Source organism: Enhydra lutris, unplaced genomic scaffold (genome assembly GCF_002288905.1).
Source record: "Enhydra lutris kenyoni isolate GAN:26980312 unplaced genomic scaffold, ASM228890v2 scaffoldscaffold31, whole genome shotgun sequence".
Taxonomy (NCBI): Eukaryota; Metazoa; Chordata; class Mammalia; order Carnivora; family Mustelidae; genus Enhydra; species Enhydra lutris.
In genome coordinates, this window is record NW_019154115.1 from 22,027,620 (window position 1) to 22,052,525 (window position 24,906).

The 24,906-nt window shown below is 43.0% G+C and overlaps 1 protein-coding gene and 1 pseudogene across 1 annotated transcript; both read left to right on the top strand.

Moving 5' to 3' along the window:
- The first annotated feature begins 232 nt into the window (after positions 1-232).
- Positions 233-9,641, top strand: LOC111153134 (annotated as a pseudogene).
- A 13,735-nt stretch (positions 9,642-23,376) lies between these two features.
- On the top strand, positions 23,377-24,333 carry LOC111153135 (olfactory receptor 10G2-like). The gene has a single exon (XM_022511926.1). The coding sequence runs from the start codon at positions 23,377-23,379 to the stop codon at positions 24,331-24,333; it is 957 nt and encodes a 318-aa protein (XP_022367634.1).
- The last annotated feature ends 573 nt before the right edge of the window (positions 24,334-24,906 follow it).

Genomic DNA, 24,906 nt, shown 5'->3' on the forward strand with positions numbered 1-24,906 from the left:
CAAAAGGAGACACTGCCTCTCAGCGACACTGGGAGCACATTGTCTTGCTGGGTAGAGGGCCGGACGGTTGGACTTCATCTCAGCACTGAAAACACAAAACCTAGGTGGCCTTAAAACCCCTAAAGGACAGAAGTCACACCTGAACAAAACCCCATGCAACCTCATGCCTGGATTCAGCAGTGTCTCCCTACCCTGAGGTCAGCTTGTCGCTATGCAGCTGAGCTAATGGGACATGGCAGGGATCATCCCTGCTGCCCTCCTAGGACCCTTGGGTCTGGCACTGGTACGTGAGACAGTAGTTCATGATTCACATGTGGAATTAGAATATTTGGAGGTGTACTTTCTTTACAAAATAATGGGGTCTCTGACATTTCAGATCATTCCATTTCTACTCTGGAGATTTTGGAACCACACAGGACCTTTTTGTGTTGATTTCATTTGGGGACAAGAAACAATGTTGTTTTGTTTCTGTTGTTTTCAACCTATGGAATGATTTGCTTTTGTCTGTCCTATTAACATTTAGATGGAGCTACGTGATGAAATCTGGAGGTTTTCTGTGATACAGCAGGTGCTGGATGCAGGACGGACAGACAGGTGAGATGGACACCCATGCTGGGTTCCATGTTAACCATGTCTGAAAGAACTACTGGGCTTATGGAACTGCTCTTACCTGGGTCTCTTTCCTGCACGTTTTTGTTGTTTGTTCCTTTGTGGTGACTTTGTCCCTGGCATAATTTCCTCTCTAAGTAAAACAAGCCTCCTTAAAAAAAGAAAAAAGAAAAAAGAAAAGAAAGGCCCACTTCCCAGGGTTCTAGCTTTCAGAAACAGCACAGTGCTGCAGACACTGAATCAAGCCTCAGCTCGGATGAATCAGGGCATTTGCCAGGAAGTCCAAAATGTAATACCCAGCGACCTAGGCCAGGCCAGGCCACCTCTCTGAGCCATCCCTGGGTAGTCCCATCCCCTCCTCTTCAGTTTCTGGAGAAGAGGGATATGTGGGGAGGTCCCACCCTGGGGTGGAGGAGGCTGCAGGACGGTGGATGTCCTGGCGATCCCTTCATGTTCACACCGATGGCATGGTGGGCAGGGTGAAAAGAGGATTCCTGACGTGCCTCTCATCTATGCCAGAGTCAATCCAAGGCCTTCAGGCTGGTCACTTTCCTCTCCATGGTGGAGCAGGGTACATCCTGGAGTGTGGTATGTCTGGAAGGGAGTCCCCTGGGTCTGAGGACCAGCCAAGGCTGCCAGACAGGGCTCTGAGGCCTCCTGCCTGAATGCCCGGCACTGTCCTTATAGAGCTCCACACAGAAGATGGGCAGGAGCTGAACTATGGGATCCCCAGTCCCGCCTCCTTGAAGGACAGGAAGGTGCCCCCTACTGCCAACAGAGTCCAAAGTTGGCTCAGGGTGAGGGCAGGTTCTGGGCAGACCCAACACCCAGGGCCCCAATGTGGCAAAAAGGGCCCCAGATCCCAGAAGCCAGCCTGCTACTCCCCCGGGCTCCCTCCTAGATTCCTGCTTCCCCATGAATCTGGATCCTCATCTCCTCCCCAAACTCGCCCTCAGGGCCCCGAATTGGCCTTGGCCAGATGCACAGGCATTGTCCACATATTTGTAGGAATATCAGAAAAGAGACTCATCCCATTCAGTCTAGAGTCCTTTTGCATTATGCTATGCATTTTCCGAACTAGTGCTCCCTGCTATCTCTGTAGGCCTGACTGCCCCTCCCCACCTTCTCCAAGTCTTACACATGATCATGGTGAGCTGGGAGACACTTTTCCAAAGGGACTTGGGGCTCCTGGTACTATGTCTGTTGCTCTGTCATTCAGTTGTGAAGAACATGTACCTTGGGTCTCTCCAGGGTCAGGAACAGGGGCCTCAGGGCACAACATTCCAGAAGGACGATCAGGCACACAGCCATTGAGCCCCTCTCTGATGCAGGACTCTGATGTGATTCCCTTCTGTTACCAATTCACAGTGCTGCACTAAAACCCTAAAACCTGAGCACTCCCACCCCAGAGACAGTCTCTGTGTTCTCCTCTCAAGAATGAGGTATGTTGTCAGAAATCCCAGGGATGATGCCGTTAACGCAGGGAGCTGCTATAAATACTCAGCTGGCAATTAACCTGAGGTGCCAACATGTTCAGACATCCCCCACCTCACATCCTTGTATTGTTGCCAAGAATCTTTTTCCTTACAGATTTATTATTTATTTATTTATTTATTTATTTATTTATTTGAGAGACAGAGACAGACACAGGGATGGTTGAGAGACAGAATCCCCAAGCTGACTCTGCCCTAAGTACAGAGCCTGACGAAGGGCTCCATCTTATTACGCTCATAGCATGACCTGAGCCAAAACCAATAGCAGGACCCTTAATCGACTGAACCACCCAAGCACCTTGCTCCTTTTGTCTACTGTGGGCCCTCCTGTCCCACCTCTTTCTGTACGTCACTGAGACCTTTGGGGTCTGTTCTGGGCTCCAACCCCCAACCCTCCTGGTGGCTGCAGTGCTGACTGCATGTCTCCCCCATCCCACCTCAGGGTAAAAGGCCTCAGCCGTGAAGAGCAATGAGACCTGTGTAGTGTGGACCCAGCGGGCGCACCTGCTGGAGAAGCAAGTAAAACCCCTGGTGCCGCCTTCCTAGACAGAGACCTCGGCTCCATCTCCATGTTCCTGGGCACATAAGAGCTTTCGCCACCACCCAAGAGGTGCTGGACCAGCTGTTTACAAGGCGAGCACCCTGTCCCTCCACAGCCTGTTGGGATCTGGCCACCTCCTCGCTGGCAGTCTTGGGAATGTCACCACACTTCCCTGAGCCTCTGTTTGCTCTGTGACAGGGGCAGTCCATTCTAGGGACTCAGTGGGGTCCTGTTGGGAAAGTACACCTGGGAGCCTGGACCTGTGGAAAGGTCCGCTAGAGGGGCTGTGGTCATCGTGCTCATTTATCATCGTCCTGCTCCCCATGATGAAGCCTCTGCCTCATCCCTGCCTGTCACCCTGGTCTTGAGCTGGGCTCTTTTCCCATTGGAAAAGGAGATGTGAGACTCCATCTAGGCCTGTGGCCCGGCTGAAACCAGAGCATGGATGCCCGGGGATGAACAGGGGGCCCAGGCCCACCCAGATATCTGCCATAGGGCTGGTTGGGCCCCGTTCATTCATCAAGCATAAAGGATGCCCTCCTAGGGGCAGTCACGCATACGCTTCTCTGGGAGCTGATGGTGATCCCGTGTACAGAGCAGACAGCACTCTGGAGCACCCCAGGGCTCCATACTAGTCGGGAGTCAGATAGTGACGCTAGACGTGATGAGGAGTAGGGTCCAAAGGGCATTTCCTGTGATGCCCTCCTGGCCTCCTCTAGCTATGGATGCATCTTCTCTAACTGTGATGGGATCAGGGGATCCCAGGAACAGCGGAACATGTGAGTGAGCTTTGGCTAAGGCAGGAGGGCCTTTCCTCTCCAAGAGGGCAGCAAGGGGACTTCAGACTGGGCAGGTCCCAGATCTCATGAGCCAGCTCCTTAAAGTAAATCTCTCTCAGTCTCTCTTTCTTTATTTCTTTCTATATATACAATTTATTCTGATGATAGGTAGGCAGGCAGGCAGGCAGGCAGAAAAATAGCCTATCAGTTGTGGTTTTTTTTTTTTTTTTAATCAGTTGTGTTTCTCTGGAGAACCCTAACTAATACAATTACCTCCCTTGCAATCATCTTAAAGATGGGAATATGGTTTAGATTTACTAAGGTTTAGTTATATAAGACTATTTTTCATTCATCATTCCCAGTTGATACACTTCTGAAAATCTTATTATATTCTCTCTCCCTCCCTCCACATCTAGACCTGTATTTGACCACACAACAATAAGCAACAACAGTCACTATTACTTTATAAAGGTGAGGCAGAAAGAGGATAGGAAAACTCAATGTCATCAAACCAAATCCATCAACCCACTAACTCTATTAAACTCTGGCTCTCTTTTAAAGCCAAAGCAGTATGCTTCAATGTATAATCAATAACATTCGTTCAGACACTTATCTTGCCTTTCTTTATATATAATTTTTTATTAACATATAATGTATTATTAGCCCCAGGGGTACAAGTCTGTGAATCACCAGGTTTACACACTTCACAGCACTCACCATAGCACATACCTTCCCCAATGCCATATTATCTTGCCATTTTAGGAGACTTTTCACTGACATCAAACACTTTCCACGTAATCTTGCACCTCCTCCTGATTCAACGTCCTCTTATATCCTGTTACCAAAGCCCAGGATGGAAAATCCTAGAGCACAAAATTTTACACAGGGTGAATTTCAGGCTTGAAAGCTTGGGGATTTTTATCTGCCTGACACAGGATTTTGAAGTGATCACTGGATGACTAGAATTGAACGTCCCATCAATGAATACTCAGGGGTACTATTACGAGTTTTCCATTGCAATGAATTTCCTGTTATTAGTCTCTTTCATTTAGCAATTCTTTTTAATTTTTTATTTTTTTATTAACATATAATGTACTATTAGTCCCAGGGGTACAGGTCTGTGAATTGCCAAGTTTACACACTTCACAGCACTCACCATAGCACATACTTTCCCCAGTGTCCATAACCCAACCACCCTCTCCCTACCCACCTCCCCCTCAGTTTGTTTTGTGAGATTAAGAGTCTCTTATGGTTTGTCTCCCTCCCGATCCCATCTTGTTTCATTTATTCCTTTCCTACCCCCCAAACTCCCGACGTTGCCTCTCAACTTCCACATATCAGGGAGATCATATGATAATTGTCTTTCTCTGATTGACTTATTTCACTCAGCACAATACCCTCTAGTTCCTTCCATGTCACTGCAAATGGCAAGATTTCATTTCTTTTGATGGCTGCATAGTATTCCTGTGTGTGTGTGTGTGTGTGTGTGTGTGTGTGTGTGTGTGTGTACACACCACATCTTCTTTATCCATTCATCTATTGATGGATAGCTCGGTTCTTTCCATAGTTTGGCTATTGTGGACGTTGCTGCTATAAACATTTGGGTGCACGTGCCCCTTCGGATCACTACATTTGTATCTTTAGGATAAATACCCAGCAGTGCGATTGCTGGGTTGTAGGGTAGCTCTATTTTTAACTTTTTGAGGAACCTCCATGCTGTTTTCCAGAGTGGCTGCACCAGCTTGCATTCCCACCAACAGTGTAGGAGGGTTCCCCTTTCCCCACATCCTCACCAGCATCTGTCATTTCCTGACTTATTAATTTTAGCCATTCTGACTGGTGTGAGGTGGTATCTCATTGTGGTTTTGATTTGTATTTCCCTGGTGTCAACTGATGTGGAGCACTTTTTCATGTGTCTGTTGGCCATCTGGATGTTCTTTGCAGAAATGTCTGTTCATGTCCTCTGCCCATTTCTTGATTGGATTATTTGTTTTTTGGGTGTTGAGTTTGATAAGTTCTTTATAGATTTTGGATACTAGCCTTTTACCTGATATGTTGTTTGCAAATATCTTCTCCCATTCTGTCAGTTGTATTTTGGTTTTGTTGACTGTTTCCTTTGCTGGGCAAAAGTTTTTGATCTTGATGAAGTCCCAATAGTTCATTCTTGCCCTTCCCTTGCCTTTGGCAATGTTTCTAGGAAGAAGTTGCTGCAGCTGAGGTCAAAGAGGTTGCTGCCTGTGTTCTCCTGAAGGATTTTGATGGATTCCTTTCTCACATTGAGGTCCTTCATCCATTTTGAGTCTATTTTCATGTGTGGTGTAAGGAAATGGTCCAGTTTCAATTTTCTGCATGTGGCTGTCCAATTTTCCCAACACCATTTGTTGAAGAGGCTGTCTTTTTTCCATTAGACATTCTTTCCTGCTTTGTCGAAGATTAGTTGACCATAGAGTTGAGGGTCTATTTCTGGGCTTTCTATTCTGTTCTATTGATCTATGTGTCTGTTTTTGTGCCAGTACCATACTGTCTTGATGATGACAGCTTTGTCATAGAGCTTGAAGCCTGGTATTGTGAAGCCACCAACTTTGGCTTTCTTTTTCAACATTCCTCTGGCTATTCAAGGTCTTTTCTGGTTCCACATAACTTTTAGGATTTTTTTGTTCCATTTCTTTGAAAAAAATTGATGGGATTTTGATAGGTATTGCATTAAGTGTGTAGATTGCTTTAGGTAGCATAGACATTTTCACAATATTTGTTCTTCCAATCCATGAGCATGGAACATTTTTCTATTTCTTTGTGTCATCCTCAATTTCTTTCATGAGTACTTTATAGTTTTCTGAGTACACATTTAGCAATTTAATAAGTGGACAGTAAAAACAGCAGCCTCCAAATATGGAAGAGTTCCAAACCTTTGGCAATTAGCATGACATCAGTTTGTTCAGCCACTGTACTAATCACTGCAACATACACCAGAGAGTCAAAGTCCACTGACAAATGGAACCTCACCCATGAATCCTAAATAAATTGCTATCAGTCCATGGGCTCCCAAAATGCCCAACAGGCAGCCTGGAACTCACTAAGTTTCCAGAAACATCTCACTCGACACCTCCTCGTTTGTCTTTTCTAATCCTTGAGGAAAAGTTCAAAGCTAAAAATTATAATCCACTCTTTACAGATTGTCCTCATAAGATAACCTCTTTTTATAAGGCAAAATATCAAGATGTTTGTACCAGTGGATTTTCAATCTTCCAAAAAGAGTTTTGACTACCTAAAGTAAAAACAGTAAGAGTTCATTGTGGAACTGAAAATATGCAGGAATAAAATGTATGAAAATAATAACAAAAAGACTGGGAGGAAGAAAATGGAAGCTGGAAATATTCTTATATTATACAGGCAGTGGTATAATATTATTTGATGATGTACTGCATTAAAGATGTATTCTCTAAATGCTTGACAAACAGCTAAAATAAAGTGATATGGTCAATAAGGTAATAGTGGAGATGAAATATAATATTTTTTTAAATCTCAGTGAATCCAAATGATAAAAAAATACCATAGAAGAAAATGAGAATAGAAAACAAATAGCAAAGTGGTAGACTTAAACCAAATCCCATTGATAATCACATTAAATATATATGGTCTACCTTGTTTCCAGAATATATAAAGTACTCTTACCACTCAACAATTAAAAGACAAATAACCCAACATAAGAATAGGCAAGGGATTCTAACTGACATTTTTTCCAAAGAAGACAGACAAATGGCCAGTAAGCCCATGAAAAAATTTTCAACATTATTAGCCTGCAGGAAAATGGAAAGCAAAGCCACAATGAAATACCCCTTCACATGCTCTAGGATGACTATAATTAAAAAGACAGAAAATGACAAGTGTCAGAAAGGATGTGGAGAAATTAGAACTCTCAATAATTATTGGTAGGAATATAAAATGATGTGCACATTTTGGCAAATAATTTGGCAGTTTGTCAAAATGTTAAAGACACAGTTATCATAATCAAACAGATCCACTCCTATACTCAAGAGCATTGAAAATATATGTTCAGAGCACCCAGGGGCTCCGTTGGTTAAGCACTGGACTCTTGATTTTGGCTCAGGTCATGACCTCAGGGTTGTGAGATCCAGCCCCACATCAAGCTCTGCAATGAGCATGGAGCCTGCTTAAGATTCTTTCCCATACAGCCACTCTGGAAAACAGTACAGCAGTTCCTCGAAAAGTTAAACATAGAGCTACCCTATGACCCAGCAACTGCACTACTAGGTATTTACCCGAAGGATACAAGCATGCTGATCTAAAGGGGCACCTATACCCCAATGTTTATAGCAGCAATGTCCATAATGGCCAAACTATGGAAAGACCCCAGATGTCCATCGATAGATGAATTAAGATGTTGTATAGGGTGTCTCGGTGGCTCAGTCAGTTAAGCATCTACCTTGGGCTCTGGTCATGATCCCACAGTCCTGGGATCAAGCCCCACATTGGACTCATTGCTCAATAAGGAGTCTGCTTCTCTCTCTCCCTTTGTCTCTGCTCATTCTGTCACTCTAAAGTAAATAAATAAATAAAATATTTTTTAATAAATAAAATATTTTAAAAATAAAATTTAGGGATTCCTGGGTGGCTCAGTCAGCTAAGCATCTGTCTTTGACTCAGGTCATGATCCCAGGGTCCAGTGATTGAGCCCTGCATCGGGCTCCTTGCTCAGTGGGGAGCCTGCTTCTCTCTCTGCCACTCCCCCTGCTTGTGCTCTCTCTCTCTCTCTTTGACAAATAAATAAATAAAATATTTTTAAAATAAAATTTTAAAAAGATGTATTATATGCATAATACATCTTTTTAAAATTTATGTTTATATATTTATATTTATATTTATATAAATCTATATCTATACACACACACACACACACACACACACACACACATACAATGGAATGTGATTCAGCCATGAAAAAAATGAAATCTTACCATTTGCATCATGGAACTAGAGGGTATTATGCTAAGTGAGATAAGTCAATCAGAGAAAGACAATTATATTATTTCATTCATATGTGAAATTAAAGAAACAAAACAGAAGATCATAGAGGAAGGGAAGGAAAAAATAAAATAAGATGAAATCAGAGAGGGAGACAAACCATAATAGACTTTTAGCTAGAGGAAACAAACTGAAGGTTGCTGGAGGGGTGTCAGGTGGGGGGATGGCATGACTGGGTAATGGGCATTAAGGAAGATACTTGATGGAATGAACACTAGGTGTTGTATGCAACTGGTAAATCACTAAACTCTACCTCTGAAACTAATACTACAATATAGCTTAATTAATTGAATTTAAATAAAGTAAAATTTTTAAAAAGTTTCTCTCTTTCCCTCTCTCTCTGCCTTCCCCACTCATACACTCTCTCAAAGAAAAAAGAAAGCATATGTCCACACAAAAATTTGTACATATTCATTGCAGCATTATTTATACAATCCAAAAAGTGGAAACATCCAAAATATCTATCCATTGACAAATGGTTAAATAAAAGTGGTATGTCCATAAAGTGGAATTTTGTTGAGTAATAAAAAGGAATGAGGTACTGATACATGATACAACATGTATCCAACCCTGCAGTGAAGATGAAGAGACGGTGCAGTTTGATGATATTGAAGAGAAAAGGATATGGAGGAAGCAAATGTCCCAGGCCCTGGCGGAGTTCCATCTTTGCAGGACAGTAAACATACAGTAAACTATAGCCATGATAGATGTTACACATGTGGTAGGTGTCTTCCACACAATTACAAGAATCGTGAGAACAATAGAGAGTCAGAAAAAGAATAAGGGTGGGAGACTGCTCCTGATGGCCAGGCCAACCTCAGACCATGGGTCTCACTACATGCATAGACCCCATGGGCCTTGACCAGACTATTCCAACCCTCTGGTGCAGGAAGTGTTGGAGGCTCCTGACAACCTGGGTACAGGACAGCAAGGTAGACCAGTGGGGCAGAATATGAATTGGAGTTATAGACCATAATTCTTCAGGGGTTCTCTTCCCAAAAGACAGCACTGTGAGGACAGCAATGAAGAGGAGATAAGACCCAAGGTCAGCAGCCACCTCAATTATCTCCACAGATATAAAAACCTAAACCACAACATGACAAAGAGACAAAAGCAGTTGATTCACTAGCTGAACATTCATCTGCTCTTGAAGCTGAGCAAGGTGGGGCTGAGTAAAAGGTCAGTTCACTGCCTCTGCCATCATCCAGGTTAGTCATCTAACCAGGAGATATAACTATGAAATTCTAGTAAGAAGAAATTCATAAAATATTGGAATTGATGACCTTAAATGCTTGCTTTTTGCCCATTGACAAGATAACTAGAACTATCTGCATTATCTATGTAGCTTGGGGTTTTTAATATTTTTAACTAAAAACCTACCTTTTGGGTAATGACAAACATGGGTTTGTTTATTTTTTTATGCCTGGTTTTTCTCATTACACCTTAGAGGTTTTTAAATTGTTTCCTACCTGGCCAAGTTGACATTTTTAACAATATCATTTTTAATCTGTAATGAAATTCATAACTTGATTTTTTTATTAAGTCAACTATAATATTGTGATTTATAATAAGAAATACATACTTAGTCTTCATCCCCTTTTCTGGCACAGGGCTTCAAAAACCCCAGGATTTCCAAAATAATGATAGTGATAAAGGTGCCTTTTTTTATGTTAATGAGGTGGCTTTGAAAATACCTCAGGATCAACCTTGTAATCAAAGGGTTGGTGGAGTGAAACAGAGTAGAAAGCCCAGAAATGGACCCTGAACTTTATGGTCAAATAATCTTCAGCAAAGCAGGAAAAAACATCCAGTGGAAAAAAGACAGTCTCTTCAATAAATGGTGCTGGGAAAACTGGACAGCTATGTGTAGAAGAATGAAACTCGACCATTCGTTTATACCATATACAAAGATAAACTCAAAATGGATAGAAGACCTCAATGTGAGGCAGGAATCCATCAGAATCCTGAAGGAGAACATAGGCAGTAACCTCTTCGACATTGGCTACAGCAACTTCTTTCAAGATATGTCTCCAAAGGCAAAGGAAACAAAGGTGAAAATGAACTTTTGGGACTTCATCAAGACCAAAACCTTCTGCACAGCAAAGGAAATAGTCAATAAAACAAAGAGGCAACCCACGGAATGGGAGAAGATATTCGCAAATGACACTACAGACAAAGGGCTGATATCCAAGATCTATAAAGAACTCCTCAAACTCAACACACACAAAACAGATAATCATGTCAAAAAATGGGCAGAAGACATGAACAGACACTTCTCCAAAGAAGACATACAAATGGCTATCAGACACATGAAAAAATGTTCATCATCACTAGCCATCAGGGAGATTCAAATCAAAACCACATTGAGCTACCACCTTACACCAGTTAGAATGGCCAAAATTAACAAGACAGTAAACAACATGTGTTGGAGAGGATGTGGAGAAAGAGGAACCCTCTTACACTGTTGGTGGGAATGCAAGTTGGTGCAGCCACTTTGGAAAACAGTGTGGAGATTCCTTAAGAAATTAAATATAGAGCTACCCTATGACCCTGCAAATTGCTCTACTGGGTATTTACCCCAAAGATACAAATGTAGTGAAAAGAAGGGCCATCAGAATCCAATGTTCATGGCCAAAGATTTAATCAATCATGTCTATTTAGTGAAGCCTCCATAAAAATCTGAAAGGACAAGTTTCAGAGAGCTTCTCAGTTGTTGAACCCTTAAAGATTTGGGAAGAATGGTGCATTCCAAGAGAGGAGGGATGCCCATACTTTGCCCTATGAATCTCATATCTGGCTGTTTCTGAGTTATATCCTTTTGTATTACAGTCACAGTCTAGTGAGTAAACTGATTTGCTGAGTCCTGTGAGCCACTTTTGGAAATTAATCAGACCTCAGGAGGGGACATGGGAACCTCTGGTTGATAGCCAGTCAGAAGTACAGATACCAACATGAACTTAGAATTGGCATCTGAAACAGAGTGCAGTGTTGTGGGACTGAGCTCTCAATCTGTGGAATCTAATACTGTCTCTGGGCAGATAGTGTCGTAGTGTCAGAATAGCATTGAACTGTGGGACATCCAGCTGGTGTCTGAGAATGGCTTGGTGATGTGTGCAAAACCCACACACACATCAGAATTGATAGCAGAATCATTATCAACAAACTACAAGCACTTGTTTAAAAAAGGTCTTAAGTAAACAATTTTTTAAAGATTTTTATTTTTTTACTTTAGAGAGAAAGAGAGTGCAATTCGGGGGCGGGGGGAGGACAGAAGGAGAGAATCTTCAAGCAGACTTCCCCCGAGCATGGAGCCTGATGGGAGGATCAATCTCTCGACCCATGGGATCATGACCTGAGCCAAAATGAAGAGTTGGATGCTCAACTGACTGAGCCACCCAGGCACCCGCTAAAGATTAGATTTTCAAAAATCTCTCCCTCTCTCTCTCCCTCTACCTCTTACTTTCCCCAGATTACTTTCTCTAGGGAAAGCCTGCTACCATGTCATAAAGACACTGTGGAGAGAGCCATGTGATGAGAAACTGAGGCCTCTTCCCAACAGCTGTGTAACTGGAGCTGTTACATCCTGGAAGTGCATCCTCCTGCCTGGGCAATACTTGAGGTGATTACACCCTGTCTAAAACCTCATGAAAGACCCCGAACCAAAACCACCCAGCTAAGCTGCTCTCAAATCCTGGCCTACAGAAGCTATGAGATAAGAAAATATTTGTTAGCTGGATAAATGTACCGCCACCATGTTTGGAGTAATTTATTATGCAACATAGATAACTAATATAGTGGTAAATACACAATTTCCCCATTCTTCTAGTGGTATATAGTATGATAATGTACACTTAATGGTTTCTTTCCCCTTCTTGTCTCACTTTCCCACTCTCCTACTGGTGTTTCCTGGGATTACCTCTCAAGTAACCAGTTGTACTCAAGCACATGCCTCGGTGTCTGCTTTTGGGATATATTTGTGATATATATGTATATATATCGCAGAGAAAGAAGAAAATCTGTATATACTAAGACTTTGAGTAAGGGAAACACAGTGGAGAGGGAGTATTAAATTCTTCCCATTGTTTTTCTGTTCCTAAAGATTTTTACAAAGCTATAATTATTCTACATATTCAATTATATACCTTAGTCTTCTTGATTTAATACTATATCATTAGCAACTCAGAGTTTTTATAAAATCTTTTATTTTGAAGGTTTTATTTATTTATTTAAGAGATAGAGCAAGAGAGTGGCAGAGGGAGAAGGAGAAGCAGACTCCCCGCTGAACAGGGAGCCCAATGCAAGGCTCTATCTCAGGACCCTGGGATCCTAACCTGACCTGAAGGCAGATGCCCAACTGACCAAGCCACCAAGGCACCCCAGAGTTTTTGTACAGTCTTATGAATGTCTTTTATTTGCTGTGTGGCAGGTAGAATTTCAAAGAATGGCTCCAAGATTCCACACTCTAATGCCCAGAAACTTGAATATGATGAAATGTCACTCCAAGGATCATGTTGTGTTATGAGGCACAGCTGATCTTAAAAAGGAGAGGCTTCTAGGTGGGTCTAACCTAAGCAGATGAGACCTTAACCATGCATGAACTTTGGTGGCAGAGGAAGAAGACAGAAGGTGAAGCCAGAAGATTCTAAGCCTCAGAAGGACTTGAAGTGTTATCGCTGTTTTGAAGGTGAATGGGATCACGTGAGAAGGAATACAGGGGAACTTGGGGAGCTGAAGAGGCCCCCAGGGAACAAACAGCAAGGAAACAGGGATCTCAGTCCCACAGGTGCAAAGAACAGAATCCTGGCAATAACAAACAGAGCTCCAGATGAGAACTCAGCCAGCCAGAACTCAACCTTGACTTTGGTCTTGTGATAACCTAAGCACAGAACCAGCTGAGACTGCCTATACCTCTGACCTAAAGAACTAAAAAGAAATATATGGGTGCTGTGGTAATTTGTCATATAGCAATATAAACTAATACAGCTTTAAAATATTCCCTCCATTATAACTTAAGATTGTTGCCCTTATTTTGCCCTCATAAATAATACTGTTATATAAACACTCCTTTCTGACTTGCCTTTTTTTTTTTTTTAAGATTCATTTATTTATTCGAGAGAGAGAGCATGTGAGAGGAGAGGGGGCAGAGGGAGAGAGAGTCCCAAGCAGACTCCGTGCTGAGTGCAGAACCTGACAAGGGGCTCAATCCCATGATGCCCAGATCACGACCCAAGCCAAAACCGAGAGTTGGATGCCTAACTATTGCCCTAGGCCTGCCTTTCTTTAAGTCAGAACTAAAAAATGGAATTGTAAGGGCCTATTCAGCCAGAGCGGCCCCACCCTGATTGAACAGCCATTTTGTTGTTTATGCAGTAAAACTTAAATTGACCCTGCCCCCCCCCCGCCAGGGGAACTTACTTAAAAGCAAGTCCGGGAAACCAGTCCCAGGTAACAAAGCCCAAAAACAAAGGCGGGTCAGGTCAGGTGGAGAAAACGCTCCAAATGCAGGGATGAGTCGGGTCAGGTGGAGACATCTAATCAGTAGAGCATGCATACTGTCTCCCTAGCTACCAAGGAGTGTGGGCCCCACCTTTTGGTCGCCTTTTGGCCACCAATTCTGACCAAGGTGATAGGCTAGTTCAAATAGCTACTATGGGGTGAATTGTAATTCAATTGGCCACCCTTGTGGGACCTAGCATGACTGTGCAGCTTTCTCTGTGTATTACAATCTTATTGGCCACCTGTGTGTGGCCAGGCCCAACCACATGGCCTTTGCTCTATAAAAGCTAGTCTGTAAAGAAGAGAGGGGTCAGCTCTTCGCAAGAGACGTCCCTGGCTGGTCAGTTTGATTCTCGATGCTTGGCGAGAAATAAAACTTTGCTTGACCTTCACTTTGTATTAGTCTCACTCCTTTGACCATGGACCCAACAGAATTATCAGGTAAAAGAAATATGACCATTTTAATGACCTTGATTTGTAATGTTAGATTGCTTTCCAATAGGATTGTGTACTTCCAAATTCCATCTCAAATTTCATTTTATAAATCAGAATGAAAACTCACCCTTACTGCACCCAAAGAGAATTTTGTTCAGTCTTTGATTCCAAACAGATTGTGCAATATATGGCTGATTATCATATTAACGTGGAACAGCCCTCACTTTTCATATTCAAATAACCTACAATTTGAGTTTCAAAGCTCTGGTCAGCCTTAGCTTGTGTGAGGACAAAGCCACAACAACAATCATCTATTTTTAAACCTAGCTGACAGTAGGCTATAATGTTTAACCAATTTCACTGAAGATTTGAAGACAATATACAGGGAATTACAAAGCAGGAAAGGAACATTTTAAAATTGCCCTCAGATTTTTACAGTTCATGTGTGTTTGTGGGTGTGCCCAGATTTTTACAGTTTTTTTTTTTTAAGATTTTTATTTATTTGACAGAGAGAGACACAGAGGGAACACAAGCAGGGGGACTGGGAGAGGGAGAAGCCGCTTCCTGCATAGAGCAGGGAGCTTAGTGCGGGGTTCGATCCCATGACCCTGGGGATCATGACCTGAGCCAAAGGCAGATGCTTAACGACTGAGCCACCCAGGTGTCCTGATTTTTACAGTTCTTAATGCCTAATGAGAATGCCTTGTCATAGGTGTAAGGGCCTACTTAGCCAGAACGAGCCATTTTGTTGTTTATGCAGTAAACTTAGATTGAACCTGCCCCTTCCCCCAAGAGGAAAGTGCTTAGAAACAGAATTGGTGAAATATGGCCAAATAGCCCCCGATAATGGAGTCCAGATTCAAGGACGTGTCCGGCCAGATGGAAACGTCCAATCAAGGGAAAGCGCACGTATTTACCTCCCTACCCGCCAAGGACGTGTTCCGCCCGGTGGAGACATCCAATCAGGAAAGCACCTCCCTAACCACCCAAGAATGTGGGCCCTGCCTTTTGGGCACCAATTCTGACCAGGGTGATAGGCTAGTTCAAATAACTACTATGGGGTAGAATGTAATTCAATTGGCCACCTGTGTGTAGCCAGGCTCAACCACATGGCCTTTACTCTATAAAAGTTAGTCTGTGAGGCGGGGGGTCGCCTCTTTGCAAGAGATGGCCCTGGCCGGTCAGTTTGATTCTAGATGCTTGGCGTGAAATAAAGCTTTGCTTGACCCTCGCTTTGTATCAGTCTCATCTTTTTGTCTACGGACCCTTTCAATAGGAATCCCCTCCTAGCTCTCCTTCCTCACCTTGAATTGTAGCATGTCATTTATACTTGCCTTTTCCCCCCATCTTCTATGGGTGATTATGTCCCTGCTCCCAAGTTCAAAGCCCTACACCTCATTTCTACCTTTCCTTATAAGCTCCTAAAATAAAATATATCAAATAAAATTAAATAAATGAAATATGTTAGAATCATGTTAATTTCTCAGGAATGCACATAATAAAGATATCCTTACAAAATTAATCCGAATACTTTACACCTCATTTTGAAGCATTTTGATTTGGATTTCCAAAGTTCAGGGTCACCCTAAAAAGAATGAGTATCACCACAGTGGTCTCTCCTGCGCAAAGAACTTATCCCATATACAAACTCCATCTTGCAGCCTTAGATCTCCAAGATACAAATAGTCTGTTGCCAGGATTTCACCTTCCACAAACCAGAGAACAGAGAAATACTGATTTCCAGTCCCAGAACCCCTGCCATTTAATATTTAGTAAAAGTTCAAGATTAGAAGTGAAATAGCTAACACTTAAATAAGCTTATTACTGCCAGCAGTGTTCTGAGTTACATGTTATAGAGGTAGGTAGGCAGATAGATAGAGGCAGAGATATACATACATAGTTATAACTCACAATAACCCATTAGGCAAGGTACTATTATTATTCTCATCTTATAGATGAGGAAACTAAAACAGAGAGAAAGTGACTTGCTCAAAACCACGCAGCTAGAAAGAAGCATATTCAAGTTCAGGCAGTCTGCTCCCCAAGTCCCCAGTCTTAAATCACAGTAGGAACAACCTCAGGAAATACAACTTCTCATGCCACGGTGGCCTCTGAATTTAGCTACAGCCAAGATGCCCCAGAGCCACCTGTCTGTCACAGCACGCAGGTCAGAGGCAGAGCCTGACACCCACAGGTCCATCAGGAGGAGGTAACTGGATGCATCAGAGACACTAAGGAATGAAGAAAAACCACCTCTCCTCCCCCAGCCATCTCCAACATGGTAAGACAGCAGCACGGGGGCAGTGCCAGCACAGCCCGGGGGACCCCCGATGTCTGGCACGTGTGCAGTCCACCTGCTTCCCTCGCCGTCACCTGGTGGGCTGCTCTACCCCTTGCCCCACAGAGCCCGCGAGAAGACACAGACCCTGACCAGGGCAGCACTCCCTGAAGCCCCGTCATTATTTTCAAGGAGGACACGGCCACTGCTGGAGGAGCTCCTTAGAGACAAAGAAGTGGTGGTGAAGTAGCAGCAGGGGTAGAGGGGCAGAGCAGCCGCCGCGGTGGGAGGGGTGGTAGTGGTAACGTGGGGACAATTAGCACCACGTCAGGAAAATACGTACCAGAAAAGACTCTTTCGTTACAAAGACCGGAAAATGCCATCATTTAACTGGAAAAAACTATTTTGAAAACTGCCTGCAGTGTCTTCACAGTAACGTTTTCTACGGATAACTCCATAAGTTTTAGTCCAAGAGATTCTGTGAACACTGAACAATAATAGAATTGTGTGTAAAGAACAGAGGTGACAAGGGGGAAGAATAACAAAAAAGGAAAAGCAGAAGTGGTCACTTTCTCTGTAATAAAAGTTTCTCTTTCCCAGGGCATGAGAAAATGGAACAGGACTGTGATTAGAGGTGGGTTATGCACATGCTGGGGGAGGAGGTCGGTAAGTAGATCTGGCGATGGTGATATTTGTGACAATACAGAAAAGATGGGGAAGTTTTTCCACCGGCAATCAGATATTTTTGTTAAGTCTAAAGAAATAGAATATGTCCATCGGTACGTATGTATGAATCTAGCTAGAGAAAGGAATGGAAAGACAAAGAAAACTATCAACTTTAGTTGCTTTGCTTTCAAAGGTTAAAGTTAAAAGCAAGTGGTGAGTCTGCTGAAAATTTTAGGAGAAGGGGAAGGGGACTCAGTAGCATGTGAAAATCATTCAGTGGTTCCATTCATCTCAACGGCTCATTGTGGGAAACGATGGTGCCATACAAAGGAGCAGAGCCCTGATCCAGGCAAACACTTGGGTGAGCCCTGAAAACAGGAGGCCAAGTGAAAGGAGCCAGACGTCCAGGGTTGACCTAATACCTTGTGATTCCGTGGATAGAAAAGGCCAGATAGAATAGCCCAATCCTAGAGGGATCAAGCAGATTGGGTGGCTGGGGGACAGCTGTGGGGAGAGCAAGGGGGAGGAGGAGCTGGGTAGATGGGGAGAAGGGGAGATGGGGAGAAGGGAGAAGGGGAGGGGTGCTTCATTTTGAGGCAATGGAAATGTTCTGAAAATAGCAGTGACAGTTGCACAGCTTTGTGATTACACTAAAAAAAAAGCCCACCAAATTCTAGACTTTCAAAAGAATGTGAATTAAGGCTTGTGGAAAAAATAAAAATAAAAAATAAAAGCAAGTGGTGAGAATATTAACCTTTTCTTATACATCCCTATATTGTTTGACTTGTAATTTTTTATGTAATCAAGTGGGAACTTGAAAGACAGGAAAGAAAAAGAAAGAAGAGAAAACTAGGATGAAAGGAAGGAGAGAAGGAAGGAAAAGAGAGATGGAGGGAGGAAGTTCTATTTCAAACTATTTCTCAGTTGTCACAAAAGAAAATTATCTCTTTTGACACAAAGTTTTCCCAAGCTATGGGGGGATGCCCCCCCATACAATATATTTACTAAAGAAATTGCCTCATGAACCTTCTATTTTTTATTCTATTTAAGTAGCTGACACAATACTAGGTTTTAATAGAGATCGTACCGTCATCTTGTGGCCAGATTGTAGCATTGCAACTTCACACACATGCACTAAACATTTTCTTGCTTATTAATTTAGGTTGAAAAAGAATCTTAATGTCATCCAGTTTCTGTTCAGACCCATCATTTTACAGTGGAGGCTCCTGAAGCTTATATCCCACTCCAGGCTTCATTTCTTCACATTTAGCCAGTTCCCCAGTATTACTCAGATTAACATTAACTTTTGTAAATAAATATATAAACACTCAAAGTTATTTGCACTGCCATATGCTGCCCATACCTGCACATGTGTGTGAGAATCAATTTGGTATCAAATCAGCTCCTGGTGGGGCGCCTGGGTGGCTCAATTTGTTAAGCATAGACTTCAGCTCAGTTCATGATCCCAGAATCCTGGGATCCAGCCCAGCATCTGGCTCCCTGCTCAGTGGGGAGTCTACTTACCCCTCTCCTTCTGCCCCCCCCCCCCACTTGTTCTCTTTCTCTCTCTCTCTTTCAAATAAATAAATACAATCTCCTTTAAAAAATCAACTCCTGGGGCACCTGGGTGGCTCAGTGGGTTAAGCTGCTGCCTTCGGCTCAGGTCATGATCTCAGGGTCCTGGGATCGAGCCCCGCATCGGGCTCTCTGCTCAGCAGGGAGCCTGCTTCCTCCTCTCTCTCTGCCTGCCTCTCTGCCTACTTGTAATCTCTGTCTGTCAAATAAATAAATAAAATCTTTTTAAAAAAATCAGCTCCTGGTAACTTTAAATCTGAGGTTCATATTGGAAAGCACAGCTTTTTTCTTTGTCCACAGTATTTAATATGTGTGGCTGTTTCTCTTATTCATTTATTTAAAAGTGTTTACTGAAAAGGGGTGCCTGGGTGGCTCCGTGGGTTAAAGCCTCTGCCTTGGGCTCAGGTCATGATCCCAGGATCCTGTGATGGAGCCCCGCATCAGGCTCTCTGCTCAGCATGGAGCCTGCTTCTCTTTCTCTCTCTCTCTGCCTGCCTCTCTGCCTACTTATGATCTCTGTCTGTCAAATAAATAAATAAATAAAATCTTTTTAAAAATAAAATAAAAAATAAAAATAAAAGCATTTACTGAGAACTTACAACATACCAGGCACTATGCTAGTGTTGAGGATTGCACAGCGAGCAAAACTCTCTCTTGTCATGGAGCCTACATTCTAGTGAATGAAGACAAATGATAAACAAATAAGCAAATAACATAGTATTTCAGATTTGCTATTAAGAAAAATACAACAGGAACAGGGTGGGGGGATCAAGAGAGACTTCACTGATTAGATGATATCTGGACAGAAACCAAAAGGGATAACATGAGTTCCCTGATGAATATTTGGGAAAGAGGTGATCAACTGAGACTTCATAACACCTCTAAGAAATTGGAGGTCATCCAAAACTATACTGACAAAGTTACTCCCCACAGCTCCCTTTCTAGAGATCTATTAGAAACATTTCCTGCTCTCTCTCAAAATAGCATAATGAGGATGTAGGGAGGAAAGATGTCAATAGGGAAAATACCGTAGAGCAGGAATTCCCCTGAGGTTAGAATGTTTCTTTGTATCTCTTAACAGCATGGATCGTTTAGTTTTGTTTTGTTTTTCCTTTTAATCAAAACTCCAGAGGCAACAGCTAATGAAAACCAATGTAAAAGATGGCTCAAGAGATACAGAATGCACACTCATCAAAGAGCCCTGAAAGGCAGATGCTCTCAGATTCTGAATACTTCCTTGATGGGCGAAACTCCTGAAAGAGTTCTAAAGCCTTTCTAGAACAGATGAGGATCCCTTTATAATAAGCTAGACTGACTCTCCGAAGGACATCTGTCTGTCTGCTGGAGTATTCCAGAAGCTCAAGGACAGCAGCCATCTTCCTCCACGATTTTGCAGCTCTGCCCATGTGAGTCCAAGCAGATGGGAAAACAGTCCAAAAACTAGCTCCATTCAAAATAAGGCCAACAACTAACTTTGGAACTTTAAGGTTTTCTGTCATTTCATCTAACATTAATTTCATTAGTCTCTTTCTTCATCTTCCTTAACTCTTTCCCAAACTGCTGGAATTAAGTTCCTTTTTTCCAAAGTTAAGGAGTTTATTTTGCCTGAAAAAAAGACTCAGAAGAATCTTCACACAATTTTCCTTCCATTTTCTCTTTTTTAGGGTAGTGATATAGGGCACAGTTGGGAAGTGCTAAAGTCACAGAGGTCATGGAGAAGATCCTTCGGTAGTTGTGCAAACATAGCCCGATTCATGTCCTTTCTTTTCTTCAGTGCAGAAGACACTAAGTGACTTTCTTTAAAAGTGAGCTTGTCTTTTAAAAATCTTTGGTGGGGGGGAACTTTGGCAGAACAAGAATCTATGTACTCCTGTGAGAGTAGATAAAACATGTCAAGACCACCCAAACTCTCTGCATTTCCCCTACTCTGCTCGAGCTCTTCCAGAACGTCTGTGAATGAATATAATGGAAGAAATATCTTCTTTCCAGAAACAGATTTGGGTTGGGTCTTGTCCCAAGGGTAAAGAGAGGTTCTTTGATCCTAATGACATCTAATACATCACTACTTTAGTTCTGTCTAATTACTTTATGTGAATGGGGGGAGGTGCAGAAGGAAAGGGAAGGAGAGAATCTCAAACAGACTCCCCACTGAGTGTACAGTCCAAAACAGGGCTCAATCTCAGGACCCTGAGGTCATGACCTGAGCTAAAATCAAGAGTCAGACCCTTGGGGCGCCTGGGTGGCTCAGTGGGTTAAAGCCTCTGCCTTTGGCTCCAGTCATGATCCCAGGGTCCTGGGATTGAGCCCCGTTGGGCTCTCTGCTCAGCAGGGAGCCTGCTTCCCCCGCCCCCACGCTCTGCCTGCCTCTCTGCCTACTTGTGATCTCTGTCTGTCAAATAAATAAATAAAATCTTAAAAAACAAAAAGAGAGTCAGACCCTTAACGGCTTAACTGACTGAGACACCCAGGTGCCCCTGAATTTAAGTTACTTTAAAAAATAACTGAGGGATGCCTGAATGGTTCAGTCAGTTAAGCCTCTGTCTTCAGCTCAGTTCATGATCCTAGGGTCCAGATCCAGTCCTGCATGGGGCTCCCTGCTCAGTGGGGAGTCTGCTTCTCCCTCTGCCTGCTGCTTCCCCTGCTTGTGCTCTCTCTCTCTCTGATGGATAAATAAAATCTTTAAAAAAAAATAAATAAAGTAAGACTGATGAATCACAGACCTCTACCCCTAAGGTAAATAATACATTATATGTTAATAAAAAATAAATAAATAAATAAAATTAAAATAAAAATAAAAAAATAACAGATAAAAATCTCTCGGGGCGCCTGGGTGGCTCAGAAGCTTTAACCTCTGCTTTTGGCTCGGGTCATGATCCCAGGGTCCTGGGATCAAGCCCCGCATTGGGCTCTCTGCTCAGTGGGGAGCCTGCTTCCTCCTCTCTCTCTGCTGGCCTCTCTGCCTACTCTATTTCTGTCAAATAAATAAAATCTTTAATTAAAAAAAAAATCTCTCAGGAAAATTTTCTGATGGAGATTAAAGTGTTAAACCTATTAATATTTACATATCATTTATAATTAATCTGTTAGTATTTTAATTGCTTTCTGAAAATAGTCACTTAAATTACAAAGATACTATGGTTAAATGGCAGATGACTCCATCTCAAACCTGAGTGTGGGGAGAAAAATATCAAATACTCTATTCAACAAATACATGTTATTCCTCTATCTTTTCATCCTGACAAGAAACTTCAAATTCTCTCAAGGTGTTTAGAGAGAGTTACTACATGGTCAACTGCTAGATATAGAGAGATAAATATATAGATAGATATCAAGTCCTGAATTAATCAATGCCATTAAAAATAAACAATAAAAATTACTCTATAATCCCATACCAAAAAATCCAATCCCAAACCAATAGACCACATAAATCAGCCAAAAAACTGGCATAATATCCTGGAGCAATAAAAAACATGAGTGGCCCTCCGAGTTTGTTATAATAAAACTCAACTCATACTGCATGAGAATGAGATGGTTGCTTGCCAATCAGGAGGGTTCAAGGGTCAAACAAGATGAAGCCGCAGCGAAAGAAACAGTGTCCAGTCAGTGGGTTTTGGCACCAGCCATTCTATTGGCCATTCAGAAAATAATGACCACATTTGCTGTGTTAAATGGGAGGACTAATGGGGGAGACAAATAAGAAATTAGACAATAGTAACGGAATGTGACACGTGCTCTGAAAAGTGTAAGCGTGGTCTTCAGGAATCAGGAAAGTCTTCTTGAAAAAGAGGACCTCAAACTCAGTCCTGAAGGGAAAGTGCACATTACCCAGGTGAAGTGAGCAGAGAAGGTGTTGTGCATGCATAGGCTCAAGCTGGAGTAGGCCACTGTGAGAGCCCTGAGGAGTCCCGTGAACTGAACACTAAGAAGGAACTGAAAGGGGATTGACAGAGTGACAAATAAGGCCATATAATGAATATTTTTACATGCTGTGGTAAGGAGTTGAGACCTTAGCTGAGACATTGCAATGTTGGTAAGTGAAGGGAAAAGTCAATGTGGTAGTTGTGGGGTATGTATTCCATACTGCTCTTCCTCCACCTTGGCCCCCTTTAGTGAACTCCCTTTTTGGTTGGAATTATTGGTTCTTCTCTACTATCCATGTGTACCCTTGTGCCTTGATCTGCCAAATTCTGCTTCTTGGTATCTCCTAATAGATAAGAGTTTCCATCCATCTAGGAAAATAACCAGCCTCTAGACAGTTCGTCTTACCAAGTAAACCAAGATAGTTTTTAACAACACTGCCTGTTCTTAAAAAAAAAAAAAAAAAATTAAGTTGTGACAGTATTCTGTTTATCTCATCACTCTAAGGCATTAACCATCAGACAAAAGCATTCCCTTGCCTCTTCCTTGTGTGTATTACCCCTGTCTGACTTCACCATTCATCTTAGCAGACTACAGAAAGACATGGGAGAGACCAAAAATACATCCCTGGACACAGTGGTGACAGACTTCATTCTCCTGGGCTTACCTCATCCCCCGAGTCTGAGGACCCTCCTCTTCCTGGTCTTCTTCATCATTTACATCCTGACTCAGCTGGGGAACCTGCTCATTCTGCTCACCGTGTGGGCTGACCCAAAGCTCCATGCTCGTCCCATATACATTCTTCTAGCCGTGCTCTCATTCCTGGACATGTGGCTCTCCTCAGTCATCGTCCCTCGAGTTTTTCTAAACTTTACTCCCACCAGCAAGGCAATCCCCTTTGGGGGCTGTGTGGCTCAACTGTATTTCTTTCACTTCCTGGGCAGCACCCAGTGCTTCCTCTACACCTTGATGGCCTACGACAGGTATCTGGCAATATGCCAGCCCCTGCGCTACCCCGTGCTCATGAATGGGAGGTTATGCACCATCCTCGTGGCTGGAGCTTGGGTGGCTGGCTCCATCCATGGGTCTATCCAGGCCACGCTGACCTTCCGTCTGCCCTACTGTGGGCCCAACCAGGTGGATTACTTTATCTGTGACATCCCTGCAATATTGAGACTGGCCTGTGCTGACACAACCATCAATGAGCTCGTGACCTTTGTGGACATTGGGGTGGTGGCAGCCAGTTGCTTCATGTTAATTCTGCTCTCCTATGCCAACATAGTCCACGCCATCCTGAAGATTCGCACTGCCAATGGGAGGCGCCAAGCCTTCTCCACATGTGGCTCCCACCTAACCGTGGTCACTGTCTACTATGTGCCCTGTATCTTCATCTATCTCAGGGCTGGCTCCAAGAGTCCCCTGGATGGAGCAGTAGCCGTGTTTTACACTGTTGTCACTCTGTTTCTGAACCCCCTCATCTATACCCTGAGGAACCAGGAAGTGAAGTCTGCTCTGAAGAGAATAACAGCAAGTCAAGGGGCCGCCAGTGAAAATAAGTAACTAGAGGCTCAGGGACTACCTGCTTCATGGTTGCTAACACACGTCTCATTTTTAAGTACTCTACACCCAACATGGGGCTTGAACTCACAACCCAAAGATCAAGAGTCACATGCTCCACTGACAGAGCCTGCCAGGTGCCCCTCATATTATTTGTTTAGAAATAAATGTATAGGGTGTCTGGCTGGCTCAGTCAGTTAAGCATCTGCCTTAGTCTCAGGTCAAGATCCCAGGGTCCTGGGATGGAACCCAAGACTGTATAGGTTCCCTGCTCAGTGAAACCTGCTTCTTCCTCTCCTGCAGCCCCTTCCCCTCCCCTGCTCATTCTCTCTCTCTCAAATAAATAAATTTTTGGAAAAAAAAAAAAAAAGAGGGGGCACCTGGGTGGCTCAGTGGGTTAAAGCCTCTGCCTTCGGCTCAGGTCATAATCTCAGGGTCCTGGGATTGAGCCCCGCATCAGGCTCTCTGCTCAGCAAGGAGCCTGCTTCCCCCTCTCTCTCTGCCTGACTCTCTGCCTACTTGTGATCTCACTCTCTCTGTCAAATAAATAAATAAAATATTAAAAAAAAAAAAAAA